A 27,153-nucleotide genomic window follows, 5' to 3' on the forward strand; every position below is an offset into this window, starting at 1 on the left:
GGATGTTAACTTTATTAGAACTTTAGTCTTGATGTTCCACAGCTGTCTCACTCGTTTTAGAATCTTCTCCAGCTCTGTTCATCTTTCTGGACACATATAACATTTATTTTTAAGAGCTTTAGTGTTTTATTGTAGACAATAAAGATCCAAAAAGAGCCTAACCAGCTTCAGCTCCTGTACACTCTTAAAAAAAGATGGTTCTTCAAGGGCTCTTTAGTAAAGAGGACAGTTCTGTTTAGAACCATGAGTTCTCTGTAGAACTATTTCATGCTTAAATGGTTATTTGCATGGTGAAAAGTTTCTTCAGAGTGATGGAGAATTTGGAGACAAACAATTTCACCGTGCAAAGAACCATCTACGCATGACAGTTCTACATAGAACTCTAAAACTCTATACAGAACCATTCCCATTACTAAAGAACCATTTTTAAGAGTGTAGATCTTTGTGTAGATACATTTGTCAGCCTCTCGTAAACATTTTGTGTTCTATCTTAAATGCTGCACCATTTGAGGTGGACCGGAACATTTGAATAAAGGCCAGTTTCGACCTTGAGGTTCCTGTTCTGGTAGATGCTGGCTGGACTGAGAAGTTCCACCGCAGTTCTATAATGGAGCTCAGTACTGCAGATGTTTTTGGACCTCAGACTTTTGAATTCCTCTAGTTGTTTTGTCACTGATGACTTATTTTTCTTCCGTTTGAGCTGTTTTGAACTGAAGTGTTGAGCTTCACTGGAGTGAGGGCTCAGGCCGCCCTTCACTGCTCTGCTTATTATTGTGGCTTTGTCTGAAGTTGCTAACTGTGATTTTGAGACTGCTGTAAAGACACCCCCTAGTGTACACTGAGGACTTGCGCACTGGGACGCTCTGGTTCTCGTGCGAGGGGGTGCTGGCAGTGATGTGCTGGTTGGGGGAATGAACATTCAGCACTGCAGCGCTGCATTTCTGTTTGAAGGGAAACTGAAGTTGACTGCTTGCTTACTAAACTCGGACAGTTTTGACAGTAGAGCATTTTTTGGTCAATTTAAAAGTTGTACCAGGCTTCTTGCGTAGGCGAGGAAAGTCTGAAAAAGCAAGGAATTTAAAAAGGCCTCATCCACAGAGCTGAAAAAGTGCATCCTCTGTGTTCTGCTGCAGTCTCCCTAATGCATATTTCATTTTTTTGTTTGTTTTCTCTTACCATGGTAAATGACCTTTACAAACCGCCAGGGGTGGGAAAAGTACAGGGAAACTGTACTAAAGTGAAAGTACTGCGTTTAAATCTTACCCAGTTTAAAAGAAGAACTGAGACAAAATCTGCTTCTACATTTAAACATGCTTGAGTGTGTAAAAGTAGATATTTTACAGATAAATTGAACATTTTCTTCGTGAGGTGGTGAGGTGACAAATGCTCCGTTCACACTGCAGGTAAAAATATCCCAAATCTGATTTTCTCACCAAATCTGAATGTTTTGTTTGTCTGTTCAGATTGTCTTCTAAATGTGATCTGTATCATCAGTCTGAACAGATCAGCTCCTAAACTGACCCCCATGCACTAAAGAACAGAGCGTCACGCTGCTTCACGGCTCATCCAGAGGTAAACAATCACGACCGCCAACGAACGCCAGTCGCTCCCGGAGGATCAGCTTCATCCTCACCAGCATCACAGGAGCCATCATGAAGCTTCACTGACTGACAGCTGGGCTCATCACCCAGAATGTGTTGGAGCCGTAAAAAGGGCGCGGTCACTTCTTTGGTTCGCGTCCTTGGATTCTTTAAACTCTGCTTTCAGACTTTTAACTGTTCTTTGACGCTGCAGCCTCGTTCTCCTGCTGCCGCGTTCGGACATTTCTTTAGAAATCTCTTCAAACACGGAGGGTTTTGGATGAGGCAGAAACATCAGCCTAAATGTTTATGAGTCTCAGCAGCGCAAAATGATGACGAATGTTGAGTTGGATTGACTTAAGTCTCATTGCCGCAGATCGGATACGTATCAGATTTCAGCACCACATATGAAAGCGTCTCAAATCAGAATTGAAAATGTCAGATTCAGTGTGTTTATCTGTTCACACTGACACACTGACACACATCTGTGTCACACATGGAGAAAAAGATCAGATTTGGGCCACTTTTACCTGCTGTGTGAACAAAGCCTAATGGGCAGGATTCACAAAGACTGATCATAGTTGTGGTCAGTTTCGTTTGAAGCTGTGTGAGATTTACATTTTATCCATAAAAGTTTTATTTCATTTTTTTGAACTGTTTCCACTGGCTAGTTTCTCAGCATCAGCCTTTCATCATTTTCATCAAAACTGGCTGTGTTTTGTTTGAAGTCAGGGACAGTGACATGTCTTTAAACACTCCTGTAATATTCTGGCACAATTTGACTCATTTCAAAGTTTAAAAATACAGGATATTTTTAATATTTTTTAGAGCTCATTTAGCGTGATTTGAATTGAAAGGGTCAGCTTGACCTGTAACAGAAGAGATTGCTGTACCCTCATGACAGAAAATATGTCAAAATTGCTGAAAAAGTGTAAATAAATAAAGCAAATGTATTGAATGTCTAGTGTTTGCCAATGTACAGAAAAAAACAAAATTATTTTTCAATGAAAAAAACCATGATTGCTTGATTACTGTAGATATTGATTAAATTGATGTTAATTGAGCAAAGGTAATGTTTGCTAAGGAAAAAATGTATTTTTAAACTACTTTTATTGCTGTTCCTTATAGGTGAACATAACAGGAGGGTTAAATGATGTCTACTGTGATTGGTTCTTTCTTTCTGAATACTGAAAAGAACTGTTGGGTTTCTCTTCTAGCTGGTACAGATGTTTTTTTTTTGCGTCGTTGGAGAGTAACTCAGAAGTAAAGTAATGAGAAAGGTGTTTTCTTTTCCCAGAAGGTAATCAGTAATCGAATTTTTTGAGTAACTACCTCAACACTGTTGGCAAAGCACACGTGATCCCCAATGTGCAATGATGTACCACAACTGTGGCGCCTGAACAGCTTAACCCTCTGTATTCCACAAACTTGCCCACACATCTATATCTGTGTCTGTATCTTTGTGAAGATCCAGCTCAGAAATCCAGTTCAAACACTTCCTGAATCTGTATAGCCGCCCTTTCCATTCCATCTTATCTCAAGATCATACAAGACTCACATCCGGAGTTATGAGCCTATGAAGAGGGGCTGAGATACACGTCATCTGCCTCTCACCGTGTGGAACCGGTGGATTGGTGTGTCTGTCTACATTCTGTGTGAAAGTGACCAATGGACACTCAGGAAGACTGACCATCACACCGGAAACCCTTCACTCTTCATTCAGTCCACATCGGAGACTCATGTGAAACGGCGTGCAGAGAGTTTACAGCTGCTGAAGATGCTGCAGCGGTTTTGGAAAGTGGTGATGAAGATAACGGAGCATTTACATATGAAACATATGAGGATCATGTTATATGAAGAGTCTTTAGAGGAGGATTTTGTGCTCATTCACTGTTTAATTTTCATACTTCATGTCAAACAAGCAGTTGCCAGAGTTAAACTCCGCGAGCCTCCTCTCTCTTTCCTGAGTCTGTGAGCACATAGGAAAGCAGCTCCAAATGTTCATTCAGAGGACGTTCATAACCTTGTAGTGGCTGCTGAGCACATGCAGTCAATATTCACGGCTGCTTTCATCAAATAATGCGCTCACTTTGACTTTTATTTTGGTTGTTCTCACCCAAGAGTTTTCTCTCACGCTCTTATTGGCTATTGCTCATTGCTGTTCTTACTGCTTGTCCTTGCTCAGGGCTAAAATCCGGAGGTGTGCATTTAGCATTACATATCAAGCTCTGTTTTGGTTTAAATAGACTATGTATATATTTGGCAATATACTGTATATACAGTACTGTGCAAAATTATTTTTGGCATCTAAGCTAATTGTTATAAACTGTCTGTCTCTACAATAAGTGTGTTTTGCTTGTTCAAACACCAGATAACATTGAAAAAACAAATTAACATTAACCCCTTAAAATTCCAGGTTTATTGCATAATAAGGCTTATTATTCAGTAATTACATGGACTTGAATGCAGACTTCCTGAGCTATTCTAAGGTTGTAGAAGTGAGTAATAAAACTTTAGGCCTGCCAGTGGGCTCTGGACATTTAAGGGGTCAATGCAGTGAAAAGTAACAAAAAGTAGTTTTCCATCTTAGGTGAATGCATTGCATCAATAGCATCACCATTAGCTCAGGAATTCACAGCCAACAGTCAACTTCACCTTATAAATTCAAAGTTTTTTTTAGCCTGAAGTCCCCCTCCTATCTGAGAGCTTCTTGTTAGAGTTTTCCCACCTTAAATGGTGCAGCAGTTACAGACGCCTCAGATGTTATAACAATAATCAATCAACATTTATTTAGACTTAATCAACCTTTATTTAGCAAATTAGAGAGGAATTGAAAAAGTTTAAATGAAATTTATCAACTAAAACAAATGAAAATCAGCAAGACTAAAATGATTTCTAAAAAAAAACAAATAAAAAATTTAAAATAACAGCTCAAATAGGAAACAGGCATAAAATATCAATAAATTAAAATGATGTAAAAGAACCAACTTAGACAATGAGCAATAAGAAAACTAATATAAGTTTTTTTTATTAACTAAAATCAGAAAATTTTAGAAAAAATCGAATTATTTACTAGAATAGAACAGTAAAAGAATTAACCTCAAATAAAACAGTTGCAATGAAAAAAGAACGATAAAATAATAAATAATAAAAAATAAACTAGTAATAATAATAATAATAATGAGAAAGGAAACTCAAAAAAAGTTAAACTCAACTGAAACAGTTACAGGCTAGCTGAAGGTGACACACATTTAAGGTGGAGTAGAAAAATGTAAATAAGAATCTCACTTCAGCTTCATCAGAGAACGCAAGTAAACACTTCTTCAAGCCTTTATACTTAAGAAACTCCTTTTCCACAGGAGACGATAGCATTTTCACCAACATGTTGATTCGCATGGGATTAATATGACCTGAGTTCATGTCTAAGGCTTGTTTGGGAATGTAAAAGGCGGCAGAATCACAGTCGGTAAGAATGAATGATGGGGCAGATTTGGATGGGATTAAAAAATTACATTACCCACCTCCTCATGTAAACTAATCCCATCCGAATAGAGCTTTAAACAGTGAAATCATTCTTCGATTGATAAAAAATATGTTGCATATGGTTCTATGTAGAACCGTGGGTTTTTGTATTGTTACAAACTTGAAATCATAACAATAGAACAAACAATTCTTTGAGTGGTCATGGTTTTATATTGAACAATTGTCTTTACAAAAGAACACTTTGAGGGACCATCTTGTTTAAGATGTAGGTATGATGTGCATTTTTATGAAGCATTGATGAGCACATGGAAAGTTGGCTTTGATTCCACTTAGTTTGCTGCAAGTCATGCCAGGCAGATGTCTGCTGGTCGGCTGTGCCTGGAGGGTTGGTAAGATGTTAAAGCCTACAATACGCTAGTTCTGGACTGGCATCACGTCAGGTGGGACCGCCACATGGGCTGACTTGCCCCAGGCCCAGCCCGCCCTTTGAAAAGCCGTGCTCATGGAGGAATTTGTGCTTGAAAATGTAAGGAGTAAAAAGTATTTTTCTCGTGAAAATATAAGTGTAAATGTAATGGACGTTACTCAAGTACTTAAGTATTTTCCATATATACAAACAACAAAAAAAGTCTAAAAAATTACAAAATCAATCTGAAGACCTAGATATTCAGTTTGACTGGATCTCTCTTTTTTCTCAGCTGCCTGTAAGGACCATAAGCATGCTCTGGAGATATCCCAGCATGCCGAGGACATGGGGCTGATACTGGGGGCCTGTGCTGGAGGACTGGTGGTCCTTATCCTCCTGCTGGGAGCCATTGTCATCATTGTCAAGAAAGGGTAAGACGTGCAAACGTATATGAAACTGTGCGTGAGGGCATGACTGAGGCATCATCATTCGGGGTCTTTGAATCAAGTTGAAGTTTGTCTCTGCAGTCGTCATAGGTCAGTGATAGCAGAGTCCTTAGGCTCGGAGAAACGTCAGATGCTGTGACACCATCAGATTTTGGCCCTAAAGGAGCCAAAAGTTCGAAATGTCAAGAGGCACGGCCTACTCGTGACGACTCGCTCACAGGCGTTCGTTCCCCTTGGATGAATTTCCACCCACCCACAAAAAAAGAGGATTTCTTCTTCACTGCTTAAAGCCTGGCTCTGCCTCATGAGTTGGCTCAGTGCATTAAATGCACAAGCAGTCAACTTACTGAGTGCTTGTTGTGTAACCATCTATTTAGTCTCAGCCACAGAAGCTCCACCCACGGACGTACATGGGTTTGATTTAGGCCTCTGCTGGTAACCTTGTATTTAATTTATATTCAACTAAATATCTATTACATTTACCTCAATTTTCCGTAATAATAACCTTGGCATAAATTCTAATCCTAACCCTAACACTGTAGACACTCAACCGAGTTTCTCTAGATAGTTTTTTAACAAATTGAACAGCTATTGAGTCTTACATTGAAAGAGAATTGGCAGACATGCAAGCCAGATTCAGGAAAATCAGAGGAACAAGAAAAAGGCCAAGCAATTCATGAAGGAAGTAAACATGTTTTGTTGACTACAGTAAAATGTTAACCATACCAAATTACAGAATGTCTTCTGGAAAATGGGCTCTCAGTTTTGTAATGAGGAACCTTTACTCTGATCAACAAGTAGTTACAGAAAATGGACAAACAGACTGGTACCTCATTGGCAAAGGTGTAAGACAGGGCTGCCTTCTATCCCCATACCTGTTCAGCCTGTTCGGAGCAGCTTTTAAGAAAGTCGGAGCGCCAGTGTCCTCTTTTGCTCCGAAATCGGCCCAGTGTTGCTGCACCCTGCGAGCCAGACAGTCTCTTTATTCCACACTGACTGCCTCAGCGTGACATGAATGATGCAGCAGAGACTCTACAGCTCACACACGACAGTCGTTCATACACAGAGTCAGTCTCATATCCATTTTACTGTGAGAATGATAAAGAAGTTGGTGTTTAAAACACGTACATTTGTGTACCCTCTGCAGAGTTCTAGCTTGTGTCCTAATCCTAACACTGCAGACAATCAAGAGTTTCTCCAGATGGTTTTTTAACAATGTGAACCACCATAGAACCTTACTTTGAAAGAGAACTACCAGACATGCAAGCCGGATTCAGTAAAGGAATGAGAGGAAAGCCACGGAATTCACAAAGGAAGTAAACATGTGTTTCATTGACTGAAGTAAAACCTTTTGAAAAAAGCCTGTGTAGCTCCGAATGAACTAGTTCTTCATTTAATAACAGTCATAAATGATATAATTAATGAAATAAAGTGTGGAGTGTTTGGTCCATACATTCAAAACATAAAGTAAATCATAAGAATGGATCACATGGAGCAGATAACCAACCTGAAGCTCTTATTTTGGACACAGTATGAGAAGAAACAATTGGAAAAGACAGTTATGCTTTCTCTGTGATGTACGTGCAGCCTTACAGTTCAGTCCATAGAGTGTAAGTATCACCAAGTTGCCTTTTCTGATGTTTTGTAAACCACATTTCTGGATTTAACCAGACGATTCAGTAGGTTTTGTTCCTCTATGTGGACAAGAACGACCAATTTTGTCAGGAAGGGGCCTTTTGGCTGACATGCAAAATGAACAATCAGAGTCCATTGTTTTTGTTTGAGTGTCAATGACAAATAAGGTTTGTCATTGTCATATTTTGTCAAAATAACAGTTTTTAGAAATCTTATTATAAAGGACATGATGTGCATTTTATATCTGCATACATATTAGCATTTAGTGAGTGTTATCAATTTTTTTAATTGTTATTAAACTGCGCTGGTCTGGTTGCTCCATCTAACTGACTGGTTGCGGCGCCTGACTTTTCAGACTAATTTCTAGTTAAACAGGCATCTGTTTAGACGCCCGTAGAAACCTTTGTCTTTCAACTTGGGTTTATGCTTACATTCTATCAAATAAATAAACATTATTATTATAATAATAACACATTTTCATGGTTCACCTAAGGTCAGACCACCTGACATGGTAAACTGAACCGTTCTAACCACGACTCAAACATCACACTTTTACTAAATTTCTCATCTCAGCATTGCACCATCAAGGTCACTTGGGGTCTTCTTTATGATGGAATAGCCTGGCCTCTTTTTCATAAAAGCATGCCAAAATAAAAGTCCTTTATTTTGGGTTGTGCCGCCTGACATTTGAGGAAGTAAGAACTTGCGGACCAAAGTTTTTTCAGTTGCTTTAAAAGTTGCCTCAATTTTCAACATGGTTTTTATTTTAAAGTTTTCAAACATAAATTCATGTCAAACTATTTTATTTAGAATTTTATAACTAAATTCTCTTTTTTGATATTTTACTTAATCAACATACGTGGTTGGACGGTTTCACCACCTGACAACTTTAGACTTTTGGAGGCAAAAATGGAACTAAAATGAATTTTACATCGATACACTGAAATTTTTTTCACATAAAAGAGGTATTGTTGAATAATTTGATGTGTCATGTATTTATTTAATTACTTTTTGGGAAAATAATGGAAACAAAAAATGTATGCCATGTCAATGACCCATGATATGTAGGGAAAAGCGACTGTCAACAGAGCTTCAACCAAAAAACACCCGCAGGAAATAAAGTGGTTAAACAATGGCTCAGTGGCCAACGGAAAATGATTCGGCCTGAAAAATCCTGAATATTTCAAGGTGTGATGCCATGAACTTTGTCATTGTCTCGTTGTTGTCACTGTATGCATAGCAGGAAACTGTTTGAGTGACCAACTAACGTTTAGCTTGATAAACAAAAAAAGTTGATATTTTAATGTAGACTATTGTTCATTATTTTAAGCAGCCACTTAATTTACCGTGTAACAAAGAAGAGGAAGCCCAGCTGTGTTTCTGTTATTATGTCGGTGCTGTGAATCAACCACAATGTAAATTTCACGCACGCAGCAGACCGTTAATTTTTAATTTTCAAGTAATTGATTACTCGTTTTCCTTCACATCAGGGTACTCACCCACATAATTACTCCAAATACCCATCACTAAAATGCAATCTGTGGTCCTTTCCTGTCCTCTGTTCTCCAGAGGAATATTCATGCTACAGAGTTTGCTAGGTGTGAAACTTTCCATCAAGAGCAGGACGAACCCTCAATTAGGAAGTGACCGGTGATCATAAAGCAGCCACAGATGAGACCACGCTCCATAGAAAAACACTGACCATTAAAATAGGATGCAGCAACATATGAGCCTGAGCTCACCACCTAACGTCCTCTGGAGTGATGGAGCTCCATCCAATACCTCAATCAAATCCTCACAGCAACGTTCCAACATCTAGTGTAAAGCCTTCTCAGAAGAGCAGAGGCCATTAAAATACTTCTGTCATTAATATCTACTTCAGCATCCACCGCTAGCTGCTAGTAAAATATACTTCATAGATATCTAGAACATTCTTATTGTCTTTATTCTTTATCTGCACTCAGACAAGATGGTTCTTTAAGGATTCTTTAGTAAGGAAAAGGGTTCTATACAGCACCAAAAAGGGCTCTTCTGTTGGGTTCTTTGTGAAATGGTCCTTCGGTTTGATGGAGAATGTGTTGCATATGGTTCTGTATAGCACCGAAAAGGGTTCTACTGTTGTAAAGATGTCAAGCATGTGTACAGTAGTAGAATGCTCTTTGGTGCTGTATAGAACCCTTTTCAAAAAGGTTATAGATAGAACCATATACAGCACAGCGAAGAACCCTTTAATCACGCAAATTTTGCAGGCAATTTTCAGATCAATTTTCGGTCAAATTCCATGCTGTTGCTAAGTGACACATCCTTTACAGAGAACACACTTCTGCACATTATAAAGCACATAAAATTACTGTTTATTAGCTGAATTTAACATGGAAGAAATAAACCATAACATACATAGATAGATAGATAGATATGATCCTGGAGGAAAATTGCAGGGAGGGATATTACACATTTAAAATGTTATGTTTTACTTTTTTCTAATATGTTAAACTGTTAAAATAAATAGAAGTTGTGCACCAAAAAATGGAAAAAAATCCCTAATTAAGTGTGTTCTCTGTAGAGGATGCGTTACCTTATTTTCACTTTAAAAATCAGCAAAATCAATTCTGTTTGCTTCTGTGTCAACAATTTACAACCATGGCAAAACTGACATTAATCATATATTCACTTACACACCAAATTACATTTGGGTTCAATTCACATTCTAGGTGTTTCTTTTTTTGTCTTGGTGTCAAAAAAGATGTTTTTTTCAGCTTATCAAGTCTGTAAACCTTTATTTAAACTCAAATCTCCACTTCTGCTTTCAAACACAAATGATATGGATTGGCCGTTTAGAATCTGCACTGTCTGCTCAGCTTCTCCACTTGTTGATGAGCTAGAAGTCAGAATAATTCATATAAAATGCGCATACAGTGCGCTTTTCTTCCTGCGAGAGGAAACTAATGTCTCTCCTCTCTTTTTTCTCTTTGTCTCTCTCGCTCTGTTTATCTTATCGCTCCTCACGGCTCCTCAGGAGGGATTTTTATTCTTACCCTTACTATCCGTAAGTGAATCTCCATCCTTTTTACCTTTCTTTACCCATCATCCTCCGCTCGCCCTCCTTTGTTTACCTCCAGTCTTGTAAGAGATTAGCCGGGCTATCTCTTCTTCATCCTCCATCGTTCTTCTTCATTCCCTGCTCCCTCTTCCTATCATTCCGTCGCACTTTTCCACTGCTTTCCCATTTATTCCGTTAACACTTCTGTCCATGATCCTCCTCTCTTATACTCGTAGCAAAAAGGGTTCTGTGTAGTACCAAAAAAGGCTTGTAACAATAGTGGAACCCTTTTTGGTGGTATATAGAACCCTTTCCAAAAAGGTTCTATATAGAACCATACACAGCACGTTCTTCATCAGTCTGAAGAACAATTTCACGATGCAAAGAAATATTTAAGAATGCAGACGGTTCTTTGAGTGTTCATGCTTCCATATAGAACCATTTTCTTTACTAAAGAACCCTTAAAGAACCATCTTTTTTAAGAGTGTATCTCCATTTCACTAGGCTGAAGTTCGCCAGCTACTTACTGGAATTTGCCATTCCACCTTAACTGCTGCATCATTTAAGGTGGAATGGATTCTTATTTACTAGCTTCCTATTGGAATTCACCATTTTACCTTCACTGCTGCATCATTTAAGGTGGAATGGCTTCTTAGTCACCAGCGTCTTATTGGAATTTGCCATTCCGCCTTCATTGCTGCATCATTTAAGGTGGAATGGCAAATTCCAACAAGAAGCTGGTGAATATGAAGCTATCGTCAGCTTCGCTTCTATTTTCTCACTTGTTTTATTTTTACAGAAGGAAGAAAGTGAACATGAACAAAGCGGCCATGACCTATCGTCAGGAGAAGAACCGAAAGCTGGGTTCTCTGGACTGCAGCACGGCTGATCAGAGCACGCTGCAGCAGGACGAGCGCACCACGCATACCTTCATGGACACGCACAGCTGCAGCGCCAGGAGTGAGTAGACACGAACGCAGGTCCTTCAGAGTCACGCATGAGCGAAGTAAGAATAAACCGCTGTGTAGGATTGTGTTCGCTGATGGTACATAATCCTACACACTTTTACCGTAAACTGCACTCTGTGCGTGGAACCGTGTGAAGATGTTCCACATGTACCGCCCATTAGCTTGGGAATAAAGCCAAAGCCCACACATTGTATCTTCTTGTCTCAGTATGTGTTTTTAACAGGATTTGGATCATATCTGGTCAGTGGTGGCCCTATGCTGGTTTCCACTGATGGGTGAGATGCACCCAGTGCTGTGCAAAAGTCAGAGACCACCCTACTTTCATTTAAACTCCAGTCAAAGCAGCCATTAAAGGAATCTTTCTTTTTTTTCTGAGGATATTTATCAGGAGATCAGATTTAAGAAAGTCCACTTACATAAGAAAGGAGAAAGTCTCCAAAACTCCAGAAGCTACAGAGAAAACGTGGCTCCTAACAGCCACCTGGAAGAGCTGGTCGACCCCAAAACTGCCCCCATCAGATAAACAGCACTTAAAGCTTTCATCTCTGAGAGAGAGGAGAAAATCAAGCTGCTTCAGATCTGAAAACATCCACAGGTGTTTCTGTCCATCCTTCCACTGTGAGAAGACGACTCAGCGCTGTGGGTCTGAAAGGATGTGTAGCTGTCAAGAAGAACCTCACTGAGAAAAGGAGACGGACACATCAAACAAAGAAGCTGAACGATGGACTGACCACCCCAGAGTCCAGACCTCAACACCACTGAATGTGTTTGATTACTTCAGAAAATGATCAACCAGCTTCTAAGACTGAACTTTGGAGGTGTGTCTGCAGATTCTTTGAGGAGCTGAAAGTGAGTCTCCTGAACAGAATGGAAGCTGGAATAAAGGGAAAGAGAGACACACTGAACACTTAAACAGCTGAGAGTAGGTTTAGCTGTTGAGGCTTTGGTGTAATTTTCTGCTAAATATTTGTTTTCTGCTTTTTTCTGACACTGAAAAATGAGTAGCTTGTGCTTAATGACTGTTTTGACTGGAAATTAAATAAATGAAGGTGCTCTGACTTAGACACAGTAGTGTTTATGCTATAGGAACCTGTGAATGAGTCACTGAATGGCACTAGAGATGAGATTTTGATCTAAAAACATCTGTGAGTTTGGAGGCGAGACATAAATAATAAGCTAATGGGCCACAAGGAATGAAAAACAATGTTATAAATCACTTCCAGAGATTTTTAATTAACTTTTGCTCCAGAATGGATGATTCTCGGTTGCATTTTGGTCCTATAAAAATACAATTTCTGTTTTTTTTTTTTGTTCCTCAAACCAGCTACTTACAATGGGGTCTTGGCAAGTGAAGTCTTAGAACTACACTTGTAAAAGAGATGGTTCTTCAAGAGTGAAAGGAATGGTTCTATTTAGAACACACACACCTTATAAGCCGCTTATCCTTCTGGGTCATGGGGGGGATGCTGGAGCCTATCCCAGCAGCCATTGGGTGGATGGCAGGATACACCCTGGACAGGTCACCAGTCCATTGCAGGGCAGACAGACGTACACATTCGCACACACCTAGGGCCAATTTAGTGAGTCCAGCCAGCCTGACTGCATGTCTCTGGACTGTGGGAGGAAACTCAAACTCCTCACAGAGAGGACGCTGGTCACCCGGCCGGGGAATCAAACCCAGACCCTTCTTGCTGTGAGGTGACAGTGCTACCCACTGCGCCACTGCGCCGCCCCTACTTAGAACAATAAATTCTATATGGAACCATTTGCATGCTTAAATGGTTCTTTGCATGGTGAAATCCTTCTTCAGATTGATGGAGAATGTGTTGTAAATGGTTCTATATAGAACCTTTCTGAAAATGGTTCTATGTAGCTCCAAAAAGGTTCTTGTATTGTTGCAACGTTGACATCATAACAGCAGCAGAACCCTTTTTGATGCTATATAGAACCATACAAAACACATTCTCCATCGGTCTGAAGAACAATTTCACCATGCAAAGAACCATTTAAGCATGCAGATGGTTCTGTGTAGAACTCATGGTTCTAAATAGAACCATTCACTTTACTAAAGAGGCCCCTTGTGTACTCGGTAGAATATTTCTTGAAACAAGAAAAAATGTCTGTCAGTATCATGAGATAATTGATAAAATGACTCAGAAAAAAGGGAAAATGTCTGCACTCTTAAAAAGGATGATTCTTTAAGGGTTCTTTAGTAAAGACAGTGGTTCTATATAGAACCAAGAACCCTTAGCATACTTAAATGGTGAAATGGTTCTTCAGATTGACGGAGAATGTGATACATGGTTCTATATAGCACCAAAATGGTTATTCTCTTGTCAATGTCAAGCTTGTACACAATAGAAGAACCCTTTTGGTGCTGTTTAGAACCCTTTTCAAAAAGATTCTGTGTACAACCATATTACAACACATTCTCCATCAATCTGAAGAACCGTTTCACCATGTAAGTACGCTAAGGGTTCTTGGATCTGTAAAGAACCACTATATATAGAACCATTTAAGCATGCAGATGGTTCTACATAGAACTCCTTAACTAAAGAAGCATCTTTTTAGAATGTACTTGATAGCATATTACTTGAAAAAAAAACAATAGTTCTTGTAGAACCATGAACACTCAAAGAACCATTTGCATACTTAAATGTTCTTTGCATGGTGAAGTGGTTCTTCAGATTGATGGGCAATGTGTTGTATATGGTTCTATAAAGCACCAAATGGGTTCTTTATTGTTACGATGTCAAGCTCGTATACAATAGTAGAACCCATTCTTGGTGCTATATAGAACCATATGCAATCTGTTCTCTATCAGTCTGAAGAACCACTTCACCATGCAAGGATGCAAATGGTTATTTGAGTGTTCATGGTTCTATATAGCACCAGTATCTTTTCTAAAGAACCCTTAAAGAACCATTTTTCAAGAGTGTAGTGAGAAGTCAAGCTTACTACACTCTCATAATGAGATATTTAGATATTTAAGACTAAATTAAGATGAAAATCTAAAAATAAAAGTGAACTCAGTGTATATTGAGCATATTTATCGTTTAGATGTAATTAATAGGCTCATGCATATTCGCTCTCTTTTATTTGTGACTTAAATTACTCATAAACACATCCACAGCAGTTAAACCTTCTTATTGGCTTCAGCAGCTCTCGCTGTCACTCCAGCAGCGTATTGACGTTTTCCTCTGCTAACCTTTCCTCATCCGTTATTGCTGAGTCCCCTCGCTGTCTAATGAAATGCACTCCAGATTCATTCCAATCGGACGCGGTGCCAATCACCGCACTCGTCTGGTTTTGGGAACATAAGCATTTCTCGGGGAAGCTCGCCGTCTGCCGGGGCTGATGAGATGTGAGTGGGTGTGCGGGTGCAGGTGTTGATTTGACCTAAAGTGCTAACCCGCGCATAAACACAAGGATTAGGCTGCGCGCGCTCACACAGGCACAGGGATGAATTGTTTGCATTGAAAAGCCACCCAGATGTTACCCGACACAATCTACAGGAAAATGATATTCGTTTTTTGAGATAAGTTTATTTTCCAGTACAAGCACTTTCCATTATTCTCCGTCTCCAGTGTCGATTTACGCTGTGTTTTTAGTTCTCTACCTTAAACCCTGTGATTACGCTGTGAAATCTCACCGCTCAGCTCTCCCGTAGCTGCCTGTCCTTATTTCTTTTCGGCTAAGAGTATTTTTGTAGTAGGATTTAAAGGCCAAATGGTGTATCTGCACTGAATTCAGCCCAAGTCTTTAGGGATAAACATCAGCATATTAATAATTGCAATTAACATCATTAATATCCCTTTCACTGTTACTGAGTAGCTTAAAGGGGAATTCCTCCATGAGTCTAGCCAGTATACCTACATGCGTCTGCTGAGTTTATATGGAATGTTGATTATGAAAAATAGTGGAAAATCTGAAATAATAAGTTTTCTTTGGGGACTATTTTGCCTCACAGCGCCCTGCATGTATCCCTCCACCATGAATGGAGTTTAAGACCAGAATCTTCTCAAAACTATCATAAAACAGTGTCTCAGTCATCAGGCAGTGAATTCATAACCATTTCATGTAGGAACTTTCTGTGAGGGAGCTTTTAGAGGTGGACATCTGGTTCCTATCACTAGGCTTAGATAGATAGATAGATAGACAGACAGACAGACAGACAGATAGTTTATTCATCCCAAAGGAAATTTAGCAGTCACTGTCAGTCACACATCACAGTACAGTAATAATAATAAGGGTAAAACAATATAAAAGGAAGAATCAATATTAAAAAATCTATCTACGGCAAATATACAAATAGAAAAATACACCAATCTGCAATAAAATCTATCCTGAGATAAAAAGGCAGTGCAGTAATGTCTGTACAAGGAGGCGCAGGTAACAGCATATAATGACAATACTGAATAAACATGTGCAAATATTGGTACTGAAATAAAGTGTCCAGGTGTGGAGTGTCCAGATGTGCAAGATAGGCGGTACAGAAAGTGCAGTATGTACAAAAAGGTGTCCATATGTGCAGATGGATAGAATAAACCTATGATTTAAACATGAGATTCAGATTCAGTCATCATCTCTCCTCGTCCCTCTTCTCCTTCCGGCCCCACTGGGAAGAGCTGAAGACCCTGATGGCTCTCGGGACAAAGGATCTCCTGAATCAGTCGGTTGAACAGCTCTGTGACAGCAACCGGTTAACTTGGCTGACTAGCAATGTTACAACAGCTGGATCCGATGAACTGTCTGATTAGCTAATCCATCAGATATTGATCCCTAAAACCTCGATTACACAGCAGAAAGAAATATATCGGTATTGTGTTATAAACTGTATAAACGTATATATTTCTCATTAAGTTCTATTCTACTCTATTCTACTCTATTCTGTTCTATTCTATTCTGCCATTTTCGATTCTATTGTCATTTTCTGTTCTATTCTATTTTATTCTATTCTGTTCTATTCTATCATTTTCTGTTCTATTCTGTTTGTCTGTTCTGTTTGTTTTATTTTATTCTATTCTATCCTGTCATTTTCTTTGCAATTCTATACGGTTCTTTTCTGTTCCATTCTGTTCTGTTTGGTTTAATTTTATTCTGTTCTATTCTTTTCTGTCTTTTTCTATTATATTGTGATCTGTCATTTTCTATCTGTTCAATTCTGTTTTCTTCTATTCTATTCAGTTTCGTAATTTTGTGTTCTATTTTCTATTCCATTTTATTTTATTCCAGTCTACCCTGTCATTTTCTTTTTTATTCTAATCAATTCTGTCATTTTGTATTCTATTCTAGTCTGGCTACCCTGTCATTCTCTTATCTAATTATTCTATTCTATTCTATTCTATTCTATTCTATTGTATTCTATTCTGTATCAGCTTCGCTGGTTGCCCTGCCGTTCTCTGCTGCCTCTAATCTCTGTCCTGTAATCAGTCTGTAGTTTAACCCCTGTTTGTTTGTGTCTTTGTCCAGCTGAGCAGCGCAGCTCGGTAAACGAGTCCAGCAGTCTGCTGGGCGGCTCTCCGCGACGCCACTGCCGGAGGAAAAGCTCTCCATACCACACGGGTCAGCTGCACCCTGCGGTGCGCGTGGCCGACCTGCTGCAGCACATCAACCAGATGAAGACCGCTGAGGGCTACGGCTTCAAGCAGGAGTACGAGGTGAGAACCTCCCCGTCTGATCAAGCCATGTTTTAATGGATCAGTGTCAGCTTCATTAACCCTGACCAGATCCTGCAACTCCGTTAGGACTGTTTACCCTGTTTACACTGTAATGTTGTAAATGAACAGCATCCACAACCTGCAGCACTGAGGCAGGTTTCCATCAGGTGATGAACAGACTGCAGCTGGAAATGAACACCAACAGCCACTTACAGTGTCTGAATTCTAGTGTTTTTGTGATTAAGGGAGCCGCCTTTCATCCAGACTGTGCCTTTTGTTAAACTGGCACCAAAAGAAAAAAGAAAAAAAACACTTAAATTAACACACCAGATTTTAGAGTGTGACTATTAGGGGTGCGGGAAAAACTCGATTCTTAGATGCATCGCGATGCGGACGTGAACGATTCTGAATCGATTCATTCAACGTCAAAAATCTATTTTCTAAATATTTAATTTATAGCGTAATGTTGACGGAACGCAAAAAGGCTGAACTGGAAGTGGGTAAGTGCAGCGCCCGGACAGTCTGTGGGGCACATAACAAAAACACCACTGGATGAGCGAGAAATCCGACCAGCTCCCTCTGCATTAAAAGCCAGGTTAGGTCAGGAGTCACAACACAAATGATAAGAAGAGCCATTTTGCCTTTCAACGAAGTCAAACCACCTTGGGAGCCACAACATTTAATGTCCAGTATGTCTCAGTGTGTGTTAATGTCGTAGTATAGACTAAACAATATAAACGAGAGCGCAGATTTACTCCGCTCTGCTTTAAGCTTTAGCTTTAGCCGCTTTCCTCCCGTCTCCGCCAGAAAACCTTCCTTCAAAACTAGAAGAGTTTCTTGTGAAATGTCTCAGCGTCCGGCTGTTTTACGAGGCTGAAGTCGCTTCTCATTAGTCAGCTTCTCGTTCTAATTTTCCTGTTCCATCTTAAATTTTGCCTTAGGCGCCGAATGTAACTGCTGGACCATTTAAGGTGGAACGGGAAAATTCGGAAGCGAGTTCATTTTCGCAACTTTTTAGAGAAAGACAGTCTGTCAGCAGATTTAACCAACCGCGCTGCTTATAAATGCGAATAAGTCTCCAAATGTTCGTCTGAATCTGTTTTTTCGTTCGCTACTGGCGAGGCCAGACCTCGGGGCTGTGTGACCTGCTGTCTGCTGTCTGTTCTCAGTCGTTCAGAACTAGGGCTTTCGCGCTATGCTGCACACTTTGGAGCCGAGATTCAGCGTCCAGTCTCGAAAACACCCCCCCTCCCCCTCTACAATGAGACCAAAAGGACGGCTGTAACGTACTGCGTGGACACCCATCACCACTGGATCTTATTTCAGGGCAACAGCGCATTTTATCGCAGATGAGTGGCAGCAACGTCTCTGAATGAGAGCCTTCTAGTTCACTTGCCACATCACCTCCATTTGATTTATTAATAAAAGATATTTTAGATATTTAAAGCAAAGTATTTGTAATGATCCGTAATGCATTTACATTATGGATCATTACAAATACTTTGCTGTAAAACTACCAAGTCCTCAGACAGTAGGAAGATAGAAATCATGTATAGAGAAAAAAGATGCATCGAGATGCATCGATAATCGTTTTATAATCGCATCGCAGCCTCTGAATCGTAATCGAATCGAATCGTGAGGTGCCTAAAGATTCCCACCCCTAGTGACTATTAAACACTTAGCAGTAAGAATTACAGCACAAAGCCAAATTTGCTTATGTTAGAATAACTTGTATTAGAAAAATAATGTATTATTACATCATGCGCATATTAATAATGTATTATTACATCATGCGCATATTAAACATGAAGTTATTTTCTGTAGCGTTTTTAAAGTCAAATTAAATCAGTATTCATTTATAAAACTGGCATCATCACAAAGCAGCTTTACAGAAATCCAGGCCAGAGCTCTTAATGAGCAACGCTCACACAGGAAGACTTCCTAAGAGCATGAGGAAGAACCACTAAGAGGAACCAAGACTGAACAGGGGAACCTCTTTAAGAGCATGAATAACAACCACTGAGGGGAACCAAGACTGAACAGGAGAACCTCTCTTAGAGCATGAAGAATCACTGAGAGGAACCACGACTGAAAAGGAGACCCCGTCCTCCTCCGTTCGACCCCGGATAGAGGAACAGTGAGAGTTATGAGAATATTATAAATAAAGAAATGAATCTAAGCGTTGGAGAGATTAACCAGTGAAAGCCTAATCAGTGACCTAATCAAACAGACTGAGAAATCTAGTGGGCTAGAGGATGTACTGGTTCTAAGCCGTGAGGACCGTAACATGGTGCAAGACAGGTGCACAATGTCCAGGACCGATAAGGAGTGCAGAGATCAGCCGTCACCAGTCACTGATTATAACATGCGTTGGAGGAGAACGGGTGACGGACTGGTCACTAAAGTCTCAGTGGAGTCCAAGTGAGGCTTTCAATCACAACAGGAGGGTCAGGGACACAGGCTAGTGAGGCTCTCAGGCAGAACAGGAGAACAATCAGGACAAGGAGGGTGAATGGTACCTGCAGGTTGCTCCATGGTGGTCAGGCGCACCACCAGGTTACACTAAGATCAAACCAAACAGCAGGGGCACTCATTAATTCATTCATTCATTCATTCATTCATTCATTCATTCACTCATTCATTCATTCATTCATTCATTCATTTATTCATTCATTCATTCATTCATTTATTCATTCACTCATTCATTCATTCATTCATTCATTCATTCACTCATTCATTCATTCATTTATTCATTCACTCATTCATTCATTCATTCATTCATTCATTCATTCATTCATTCATTCATTCTCTCATTCATTCATTCATTCATTCATTTATTCATTCACTCATTCATTTATTCATTCATTCATTCATTCATTCATTTGGTCAGAGATGCACTGTCCAGCTATATTATGTACAAAAATACAAATATCAAATTGGCACTCAGTATTATAGGACTCTAGACTGGAACTACACTCTTAAAAAAGAGGGTTCTTTAGTAAAGAAAGTGGTTCTGTGTAGAACTGTGAACACTCAAAGAACCCTTTGCATGATTAAAAGGTTCTTTCCATCTGGAAAGGGTTCTTTTTGGAAGATGTGAATGAATGTGCTGTAGACAGTTCTATAAAGAACCATTTAGAAAAGTGTTCTATATAGCACCTAAAAGGGTTCTTGTATTGTTACACGCTTGACACCATAACAATAGAAGAACCCTTTTTGGTTGCTATATAGAACCCTTTTCAAAAAGGTTCTATACAGAACCATTACCACTCAAAGAACTGATGGAGAATGTGCTATAGATGGTTCTATATAGAGCCTTTTTGAAAAGGGTTCTATGTAACACCCAAAAGGGTTCTTGTATTGTTACAGGCTTGACACCATAACAATAGAAGAACCTTTTTGGGAGCTATTTATAACCATTTTTAAAAGGTTTCTACATAGAACCCTCTATAGCACATTCCCTCTACATAGAACCATTTTCTTTACTAAAGAACCCTTGAAGAACCATCCTCCACACACCCCGTCTCGTCTCCAGGCTTTTATTTTACTGTTCTGTTTAAAACATTCGGTTATGAAAAGGTACAAATACGAACTTTTCACCTGGAAACACTTATTTAAGGTTCACAATCAGACCTTAAATCCACTGTTGGAGCTTTGAGGGAACATTTACACTGTTTGTACCTTGATGAAGGAAAATGTTCCTGCACAGAACCTTTATTTCTAACAGTGTGGAGGTAATGAATGTATATCAGGTAAACTATAAGACAAAAACAAGACCAAAATAAGAGAGACGGAGGAGCTGCTTAGAGAGAAGCTCTTCAGAAGATGCGTGAAGGAGGAAACAGAGGTACCATGTGGAAGAGATTGGAGTGGGAATTCCACGGTTCGACAGATCTGCCACTCATTGAGGAGAGTCTATCAGAGGACCTAAGGGTACGTGGAGGGCTGTAGGGATGGAGGAGCGCCCCAAGGCATGCTGGGACTGGACAGTTTAAGGCTCTGTAAACAGTGAGCAGTATTTTATAATTGATACGTGAGGCTACTGGTAACCAGTCCAGCTGATAACGAATAGAACTGATGTGTGCAGATGTTGTAAGCTGTTGTGAGTATTAGGGATGTGAACAGATACTCTGGGTAATACTGGGTATTAGTTTCATTAGATAAACATATGCAGACTAACTCTGCTCAGTGACTGTGGGACAAGTTTATAAAACGTTTGTCTTGAATTTTATAAATATTAAGCCTTAAAGGTTAAATAGTAAATATTTATCTGATGTGCTCTTAATTACAACATAAACATTCATTTCATTCATTCATCCATCTTTTCTTTTTCATCTTTCTCACAAAATTATGGTTCATTAGAGTCACATTTCTGATATGAAACTAAACCTCACACGGCCTTCATACTGACCGGCTACACTGACCTGCTGGGACAGTTTATTACAGTAGCTGGTTTCTGTCTAAACTAAAGGAAACTTAATGGTTTGTGTTGAAACTGACCTCTGCGCTGGGCAGAATATTTAGCACTGACCTTTATACTTACATACATACATACATCATCTAAACCGCTTATCCTTCTGGGTCGCGGTGGGGTGCTGGAGCCTATCCCAGCTGTCATTGGGCGGAAGGCAGGTTACACCCTGGACAGGTCGCCAGTCCATCGCAGGGCGACCTTTATACTTAAATTACTTTATTAAGTATACTTACTAAGTATAAAGTACTTAAAGTAATTTAAGTATGATGTATTTACTTAAAAAGAACTTATACTGTAATGCTTTTTTTGAATATGAAAAATATGATTTGTCCTAAAACAAGAAATAAAAATAATAATAAAAAAAAATAAATGTCATAAAAATGTCATAGAAAGCATTAAATTGAACTTTCTGATACACAGACATTCTGTTACAGCACTAATTTTATGTTTTAAAACAAATGACGAGTATAAACTGTTTGTGTTCCTTGTAAATCCTTGCTTCTTTTCATGTTTTGCCTGATAGAACCTTATAACTCCAAGCAGAAAGTGAGTTTAGGATTAGAAGGTTCTGTCTGCATTTGACCTGTTCTAAAGCTAATTTACAGATTTGATGGGATTTTGATATTAAACATTTAGAATAAACGTAGGGTGTCTGTAATCTTCATGTATAAAGAGACTGTTCCACATATCAGTTTTGCTATTTGGAATGCAAAACTGCTCAGAACGCAGAGAGAACCTTATCATTCCAAGGGAACGATATGTGTGTTCTCTCAGTGAGGGAACTTTCCAGCAGGCCAATTCAAACGTCCTCACCTCAACTTTTATGTTTACTCGAAAATCCGTGATGACCTTAAAGTTTTCAGACTCTTCCAGCTCGTTATGTTTGTATTTGTATGCACATTGGAGCTCCTGAAGTGTGTCTAATACGTTGCATCTAATGCATTGATTTCAGTCGTTTCGACTCTGTTCTGAATCTAAATTGTCGCTCTTTTGGGGGGTGAAAGGCCTGCACTCTCTCCCATCCCATCATGAGGGCGTATCGTTCTTTCACGTCGGCCTCCTTCTAATAACTTCCACCGATAATATTAGCTTCATTCAGGGCTTTAATGACACAGCCACCCTCGCCTCCTCTCCGCTCTCCTCCCCTCTCGCTTTCTTTTTCGATGCTCTTTCACCAGATTTTCCCCGCGGAATACAGATGTGCCGCTCGATTCATTAAGCTGAGCCCAGAGGAGGCAGATGAAAATCCCCCTGAAAAATCAATGGACAGGTTGCGTTGGCTCGCCTCGGTTTCGGATAGCGCTGCGCGGCGCCCGCAGGAGTAAACAGGATGGTGGTTTGTCAGCAGGAGAGCGGCTGCCAGGCTTCATTACCTGAATTTCCCCGGAGGGAGCCATGCTGCAGCCTCCGAGAAGTCGTCTCTGCAGGGCGCGCTGGGAGCAGAGCTGTAACGATTAGTCAACAAAGTTGACTAGTTGACAATGATGAGGATTATAGAAGAAGATGCGTTATTTATAAAAAAACAACACTCTATAAAGCGAATAATGTACTAACTGAACTGACTGATGTATAAATTAGCCGAAAATGTTGGTCGAAATTGATGACCTGGGGTCGTATTACAGAAACTTCCTCTCTTTTAGTCCTAAGTTAAGATCTGACAGGTCAAGATAAGATTTTTCACAAATTTGTATTACAGAAGCAAATCTGATCTTAATTTAGGTATTTTAGTATTACAGTCTGTCAGAGTGACTGTGTGGATCATATGAACATTATAGAGGCTTTTTAAATGAAACAGTAGAAGCCATATCGCCCCCTACCCTTCCTGTAGTGTATTACAGTCTGTCAGAGTGACTGTGTGGATCATATGAACATTATAGAGCTTTTTAAATGAAACAGTAGAAGCCATATCGCCCCCTACACTTCCTGTAGTGTATTACAGTCTGTCAGAGTGGCTGTGTGGATCATATGAACATTATAGAGCTTTTTAAATGAAACAGTAGAAGCCATATCGCCCCCTACACTTCCTGTAGTGTATTACAGTCTGTCAGAGTGGCTGTGTGGATCATATGAACATTATAGAGCTTTTTAAATGAAACAGTAGAAGCCATATCGCCCCCTACGCTTCCTGTAGTGTATTACAGTCTGTCAGAGTGGCTGTGTGGATCATATGAACATTATAGAGCTTTTTAAATGAAACAGTAGAAGCCATATCGCCCCCTACGCTTCCTGTAGTGTATTACAGTCTGTCAGAGTGGCTGTGTGGATCATATGAACATTATAGAGGCTTTTTAAATGAAACAGTAGAAGCCATATCGCCCCCTACGCTTCCTGTAGTGTATTACAGTCTGTCAGAGCGACTGTGTGGATCATATGAACATTATAGAGCTTTTTAAATGAAACAGTAGAAGCCATATCGCCCCCTACACTTCCTGCAGTGTATTACAGTCTGTCAGAGTGGCTGTGTGGATCATATGAACATTATAGAGCTTTTTAAATGAAACAGTAGAAGCCATATCGCCCCCTACGCTTCCTGCAGTGTATTACAGTCTGTCAGAATGGCTGTGTGGATCATATGAACATTATAGAGCTTTTTAAATGAAACAGTAGAAGCCATATCGCCCCCTACGCTTCCTGTAGTGTATTACAGTCTGTCAGAGTGACTGTGTGGGTCATATGAACATTATAGAGTTTTTTAAATGAAACAGTAGAAGCCATATCGCCCCCTACACTTCCTGTAGTGTATTACAGTCTGTCAGAGTGGCTGTGTGGATCATATGAACATTATAGAGCTTTTTAAATGAAACAGTAGAAGCCATATCGCCCCCTACGCTTCCTGTAGTGTATTACAGTCTGTCAGAGTGGCTGTGTGGATCATATGAACATTATAGAGCTTTTTAAATGAAACAGTAGAAGCCATATCGCCCCCTACACTTCCTGTAGTGTATTACAGTCTGTCAGAGTGACTGTGTGGATCATATGAACATTATAGAGTGCTGTCACTTTTAACACATATTCTCATCAACTTTTTTTCCATAATGATGCTGATGACAACTAATTTTGTCGGCTAATCACTGAGCATGTGCGAAGCCAAAGAGCTGCCATGTGCATCTAAGGTCACATTTCGGGATCACTTGTTTCAGACTTATGAAGGAGGAGAAAAGCTACTTCGGTACAGTGTATAGAACATATGGCTCTTGTTTTGTGGGAGCTGATCTGCAGCAGTGCTTCCTATCTTCTTCAAGAGCCTGTAGAGAGAGAGAGAGAGAGAGAGAGAGAGAGAGAGGCAGAGAGGAATATTGATTGTGGCATTGGACGCAGGGTGGATTAAAGAGTGAATGAGTCATATGAAAATGTCATGCTGAGTGCTGGCTGGGCTCGGGAGCTCTTCAGTGAAAGACAGGACACACTTAGATTCAGTCAGATAGAGAGACACGACGGGGGTTCTTGGTGCAGGGAGAGAGAGAGAGAGAGAGAGAGAGAGAGAGAGAGAGAGAATGCGTGTCCCCCAAAAAAAGAGAAAAGCCAAAGCTTTCAACTTCAGAACAAAGAATCAATGCAAAATGTGAGGAGAGAGAGATGATAAAAAAATATAAAGAAAAAGAAATAGGAAAAGTAAAAAGGGAGTGAGAGAAAGAGAAATGAGAAAAGAATGAATGAAAGGGAAGGGAGAAAGAAAGAAAGAAAAGGGAGAAAGAAAGAAGGGAAAGAGGGAAGAGATGAGAGAGAGATACAGACAGAAAGAGAGAAACAGAGAGAAGGATACAGAGAAAGAGGAGAGAGAGATACAGAAAGAGAAGAGAGATATAAAGAAAGGACAGAGAGAGGAGAGATATAGAAAGAAAGAGAGAGAAAGGAGAGAGATTGAAATGGAAAGAGGAGAGAGAATCAGAAAGAGAGAGAGATACAGACAGAAAGGGGGAGAGAAACAAAGAGAAAGGTGAAAGAGAGAAACAGAAAGAAAGGGAGAACAAGAAAGAGGAGAGAGATACAGAAAGGAAAGAGAGAGAGAGAGAGAGGAGAGATACAGAAAGAGAAGAGAGAAAGATACAGATAGATAATCAGAGAGACAGAAAGAGGAGAGAGAGAGATACAGAAAGAAGAGAGAGAAACAGAAAAGAGATATAAAGAAAGAGGACAGAGAGAGGAGAGATATAGAAAGAGAGAGAAAGGAGAGAGATTGAAATGGAAAGAGGAGAGAGAATCAGAGAAAGAGAGAGATACAGACAAAGAGAGAGAGAAACAGAAAGAGGAGAGAGATACAGAAAGGAAAGAGAGGGAGAGAGAAAGAAGAGAGAATGAGATGCAGAAAGAGAGAGAGAGAGAGAATGAGGAGAGAGAGAGAGAGAATGAGGAGAGAGAGAGACATACAGAGAGAGAGAGAGAGAGAGAGAGAGAGATAGTTGTGCAGTACCGCTGTAACTGAGTGGGGCAGCTGAATTAGCGGTGTTATTTCCTCCGTGAGAGTCAGACTCTCTAATCCCCTCATTGTCATGCTGGCCTTCCTCTGGCCATCGATGCAGGTGTCCCAGCCTCCAGACATACACGTGTGCACAGCAGGAGAACCGGTTCTGCGGTTCTGCGTCTGATGAGGAATTAACACCCTGGTTTCGGTGAAGCCGCACGCTGAGCTCGGCCTGCTGTGGTTAGAGTCTTACGGGCTGAGGGGGAAGTGTGACTCGCGCCTGTTTCTCTGGGTTCCTTTCTTTCTTTCTCCCTCACGTCAGCGATGCCTCACCTGGTTTAGAGGACGCGCAGTAAACAGCTGTCACAGATTTAGCATATAACGTGAGCTGAGGCACGTAGGAGTCCAGCACTGAGATACATCACAGACCAGCAGCGTTCTGGGATTGACCGAGTAGAGCTGCAGACATACCGTACTGCATATCACCACTGTCCAAAAACATCTCCAGAACTGACCCTTCACAGGACAAATGAAACAGTTCTTAGCTTTTAATGGAAGTTAACCACCATAAGACCCACCACATTATTGTTTTTAGATCAATACAGCCGTAACAATTTATGGAAAAATACCAGATGTTTAAAATATCACGAGTGTCCAGCGTAGGGTTCTCCTTTAGCAGCTGTAGCCAGTCAGCAGCCTCACACACACACATATACAAACACATACACACACACACACACACACAGACACACACACACACTATCAGCAGGCCATGTAGGAGGAGAACAGAGTGAAGGACACAGCACCTCCACACTGTTACTCCCCGCAGGTGTAATATAAATGTGTGGGGGGTGAACAGAGTGAAGACACTGAAAATGGGTTATTTTATATGTTCTTCACTGAAAATGAGCAAAGAACAAGAATCTGATGTTAAAATAATAATACATACATACATCATCTAAACCGCTTATCCTTCTGGGTCGTGGTGGGGTGCTGGAGCCTATCCCAGCTGTCATTGGGCGGAAGGCAGGATACACCCTGGACAGGTCGCCAGTCCAT

The 27,153-nt window shown here is 40.1% G+C and overlaps 1 protein-coding gene across 1 annotated transcript in view; it reads left to right on the forward strand.

The window, feature by feature from the left end:
- ptprua (protein tyrosine phosphatase receptor type Ua) overlaps positions 1-27,153 on the forward strand; it is a 425,958-nt gene that overhangs the window by 320,192 nt on the left and 78,613 nt on the right. Inside the window, exons 14-17 of the mRNA XM_036562583.1 lie at positions 5,762-5,900; positions 10,567-10,596; positions 11,390-11,550; positions 17,031-17,218. Of these exons, the coding sequence (XP_036418476.1) occupies positions 5,762-5,900; positions 10,567-10,596; positions 11,390-11,550; positions 17,031-17,218 (518 nt within the window). The remainder of the gene's footprint in view (positions 1-5,761; positions 5,901-10,566; positions 10,597-11,389; positions 11,551-17,030; positions 17,219-27,153) is intronic.

The sequence above is a fragment of the Colossoma macropomum genome, unplaced genomic scaffold, assembly GCF_904425465.1.
Source record: "Colossoma macropomum unplaced genomic scaffold, Colossoma_macropomum, whole genome shotgun sequence".
Classification (NCBI taxonomy): domain Eukaryota; kingdom Metazoa; phylum Chordata; class Actinopteri; order Characiformes; family Serrasalmidae; genus Colossoma; species Colossoma macropomum.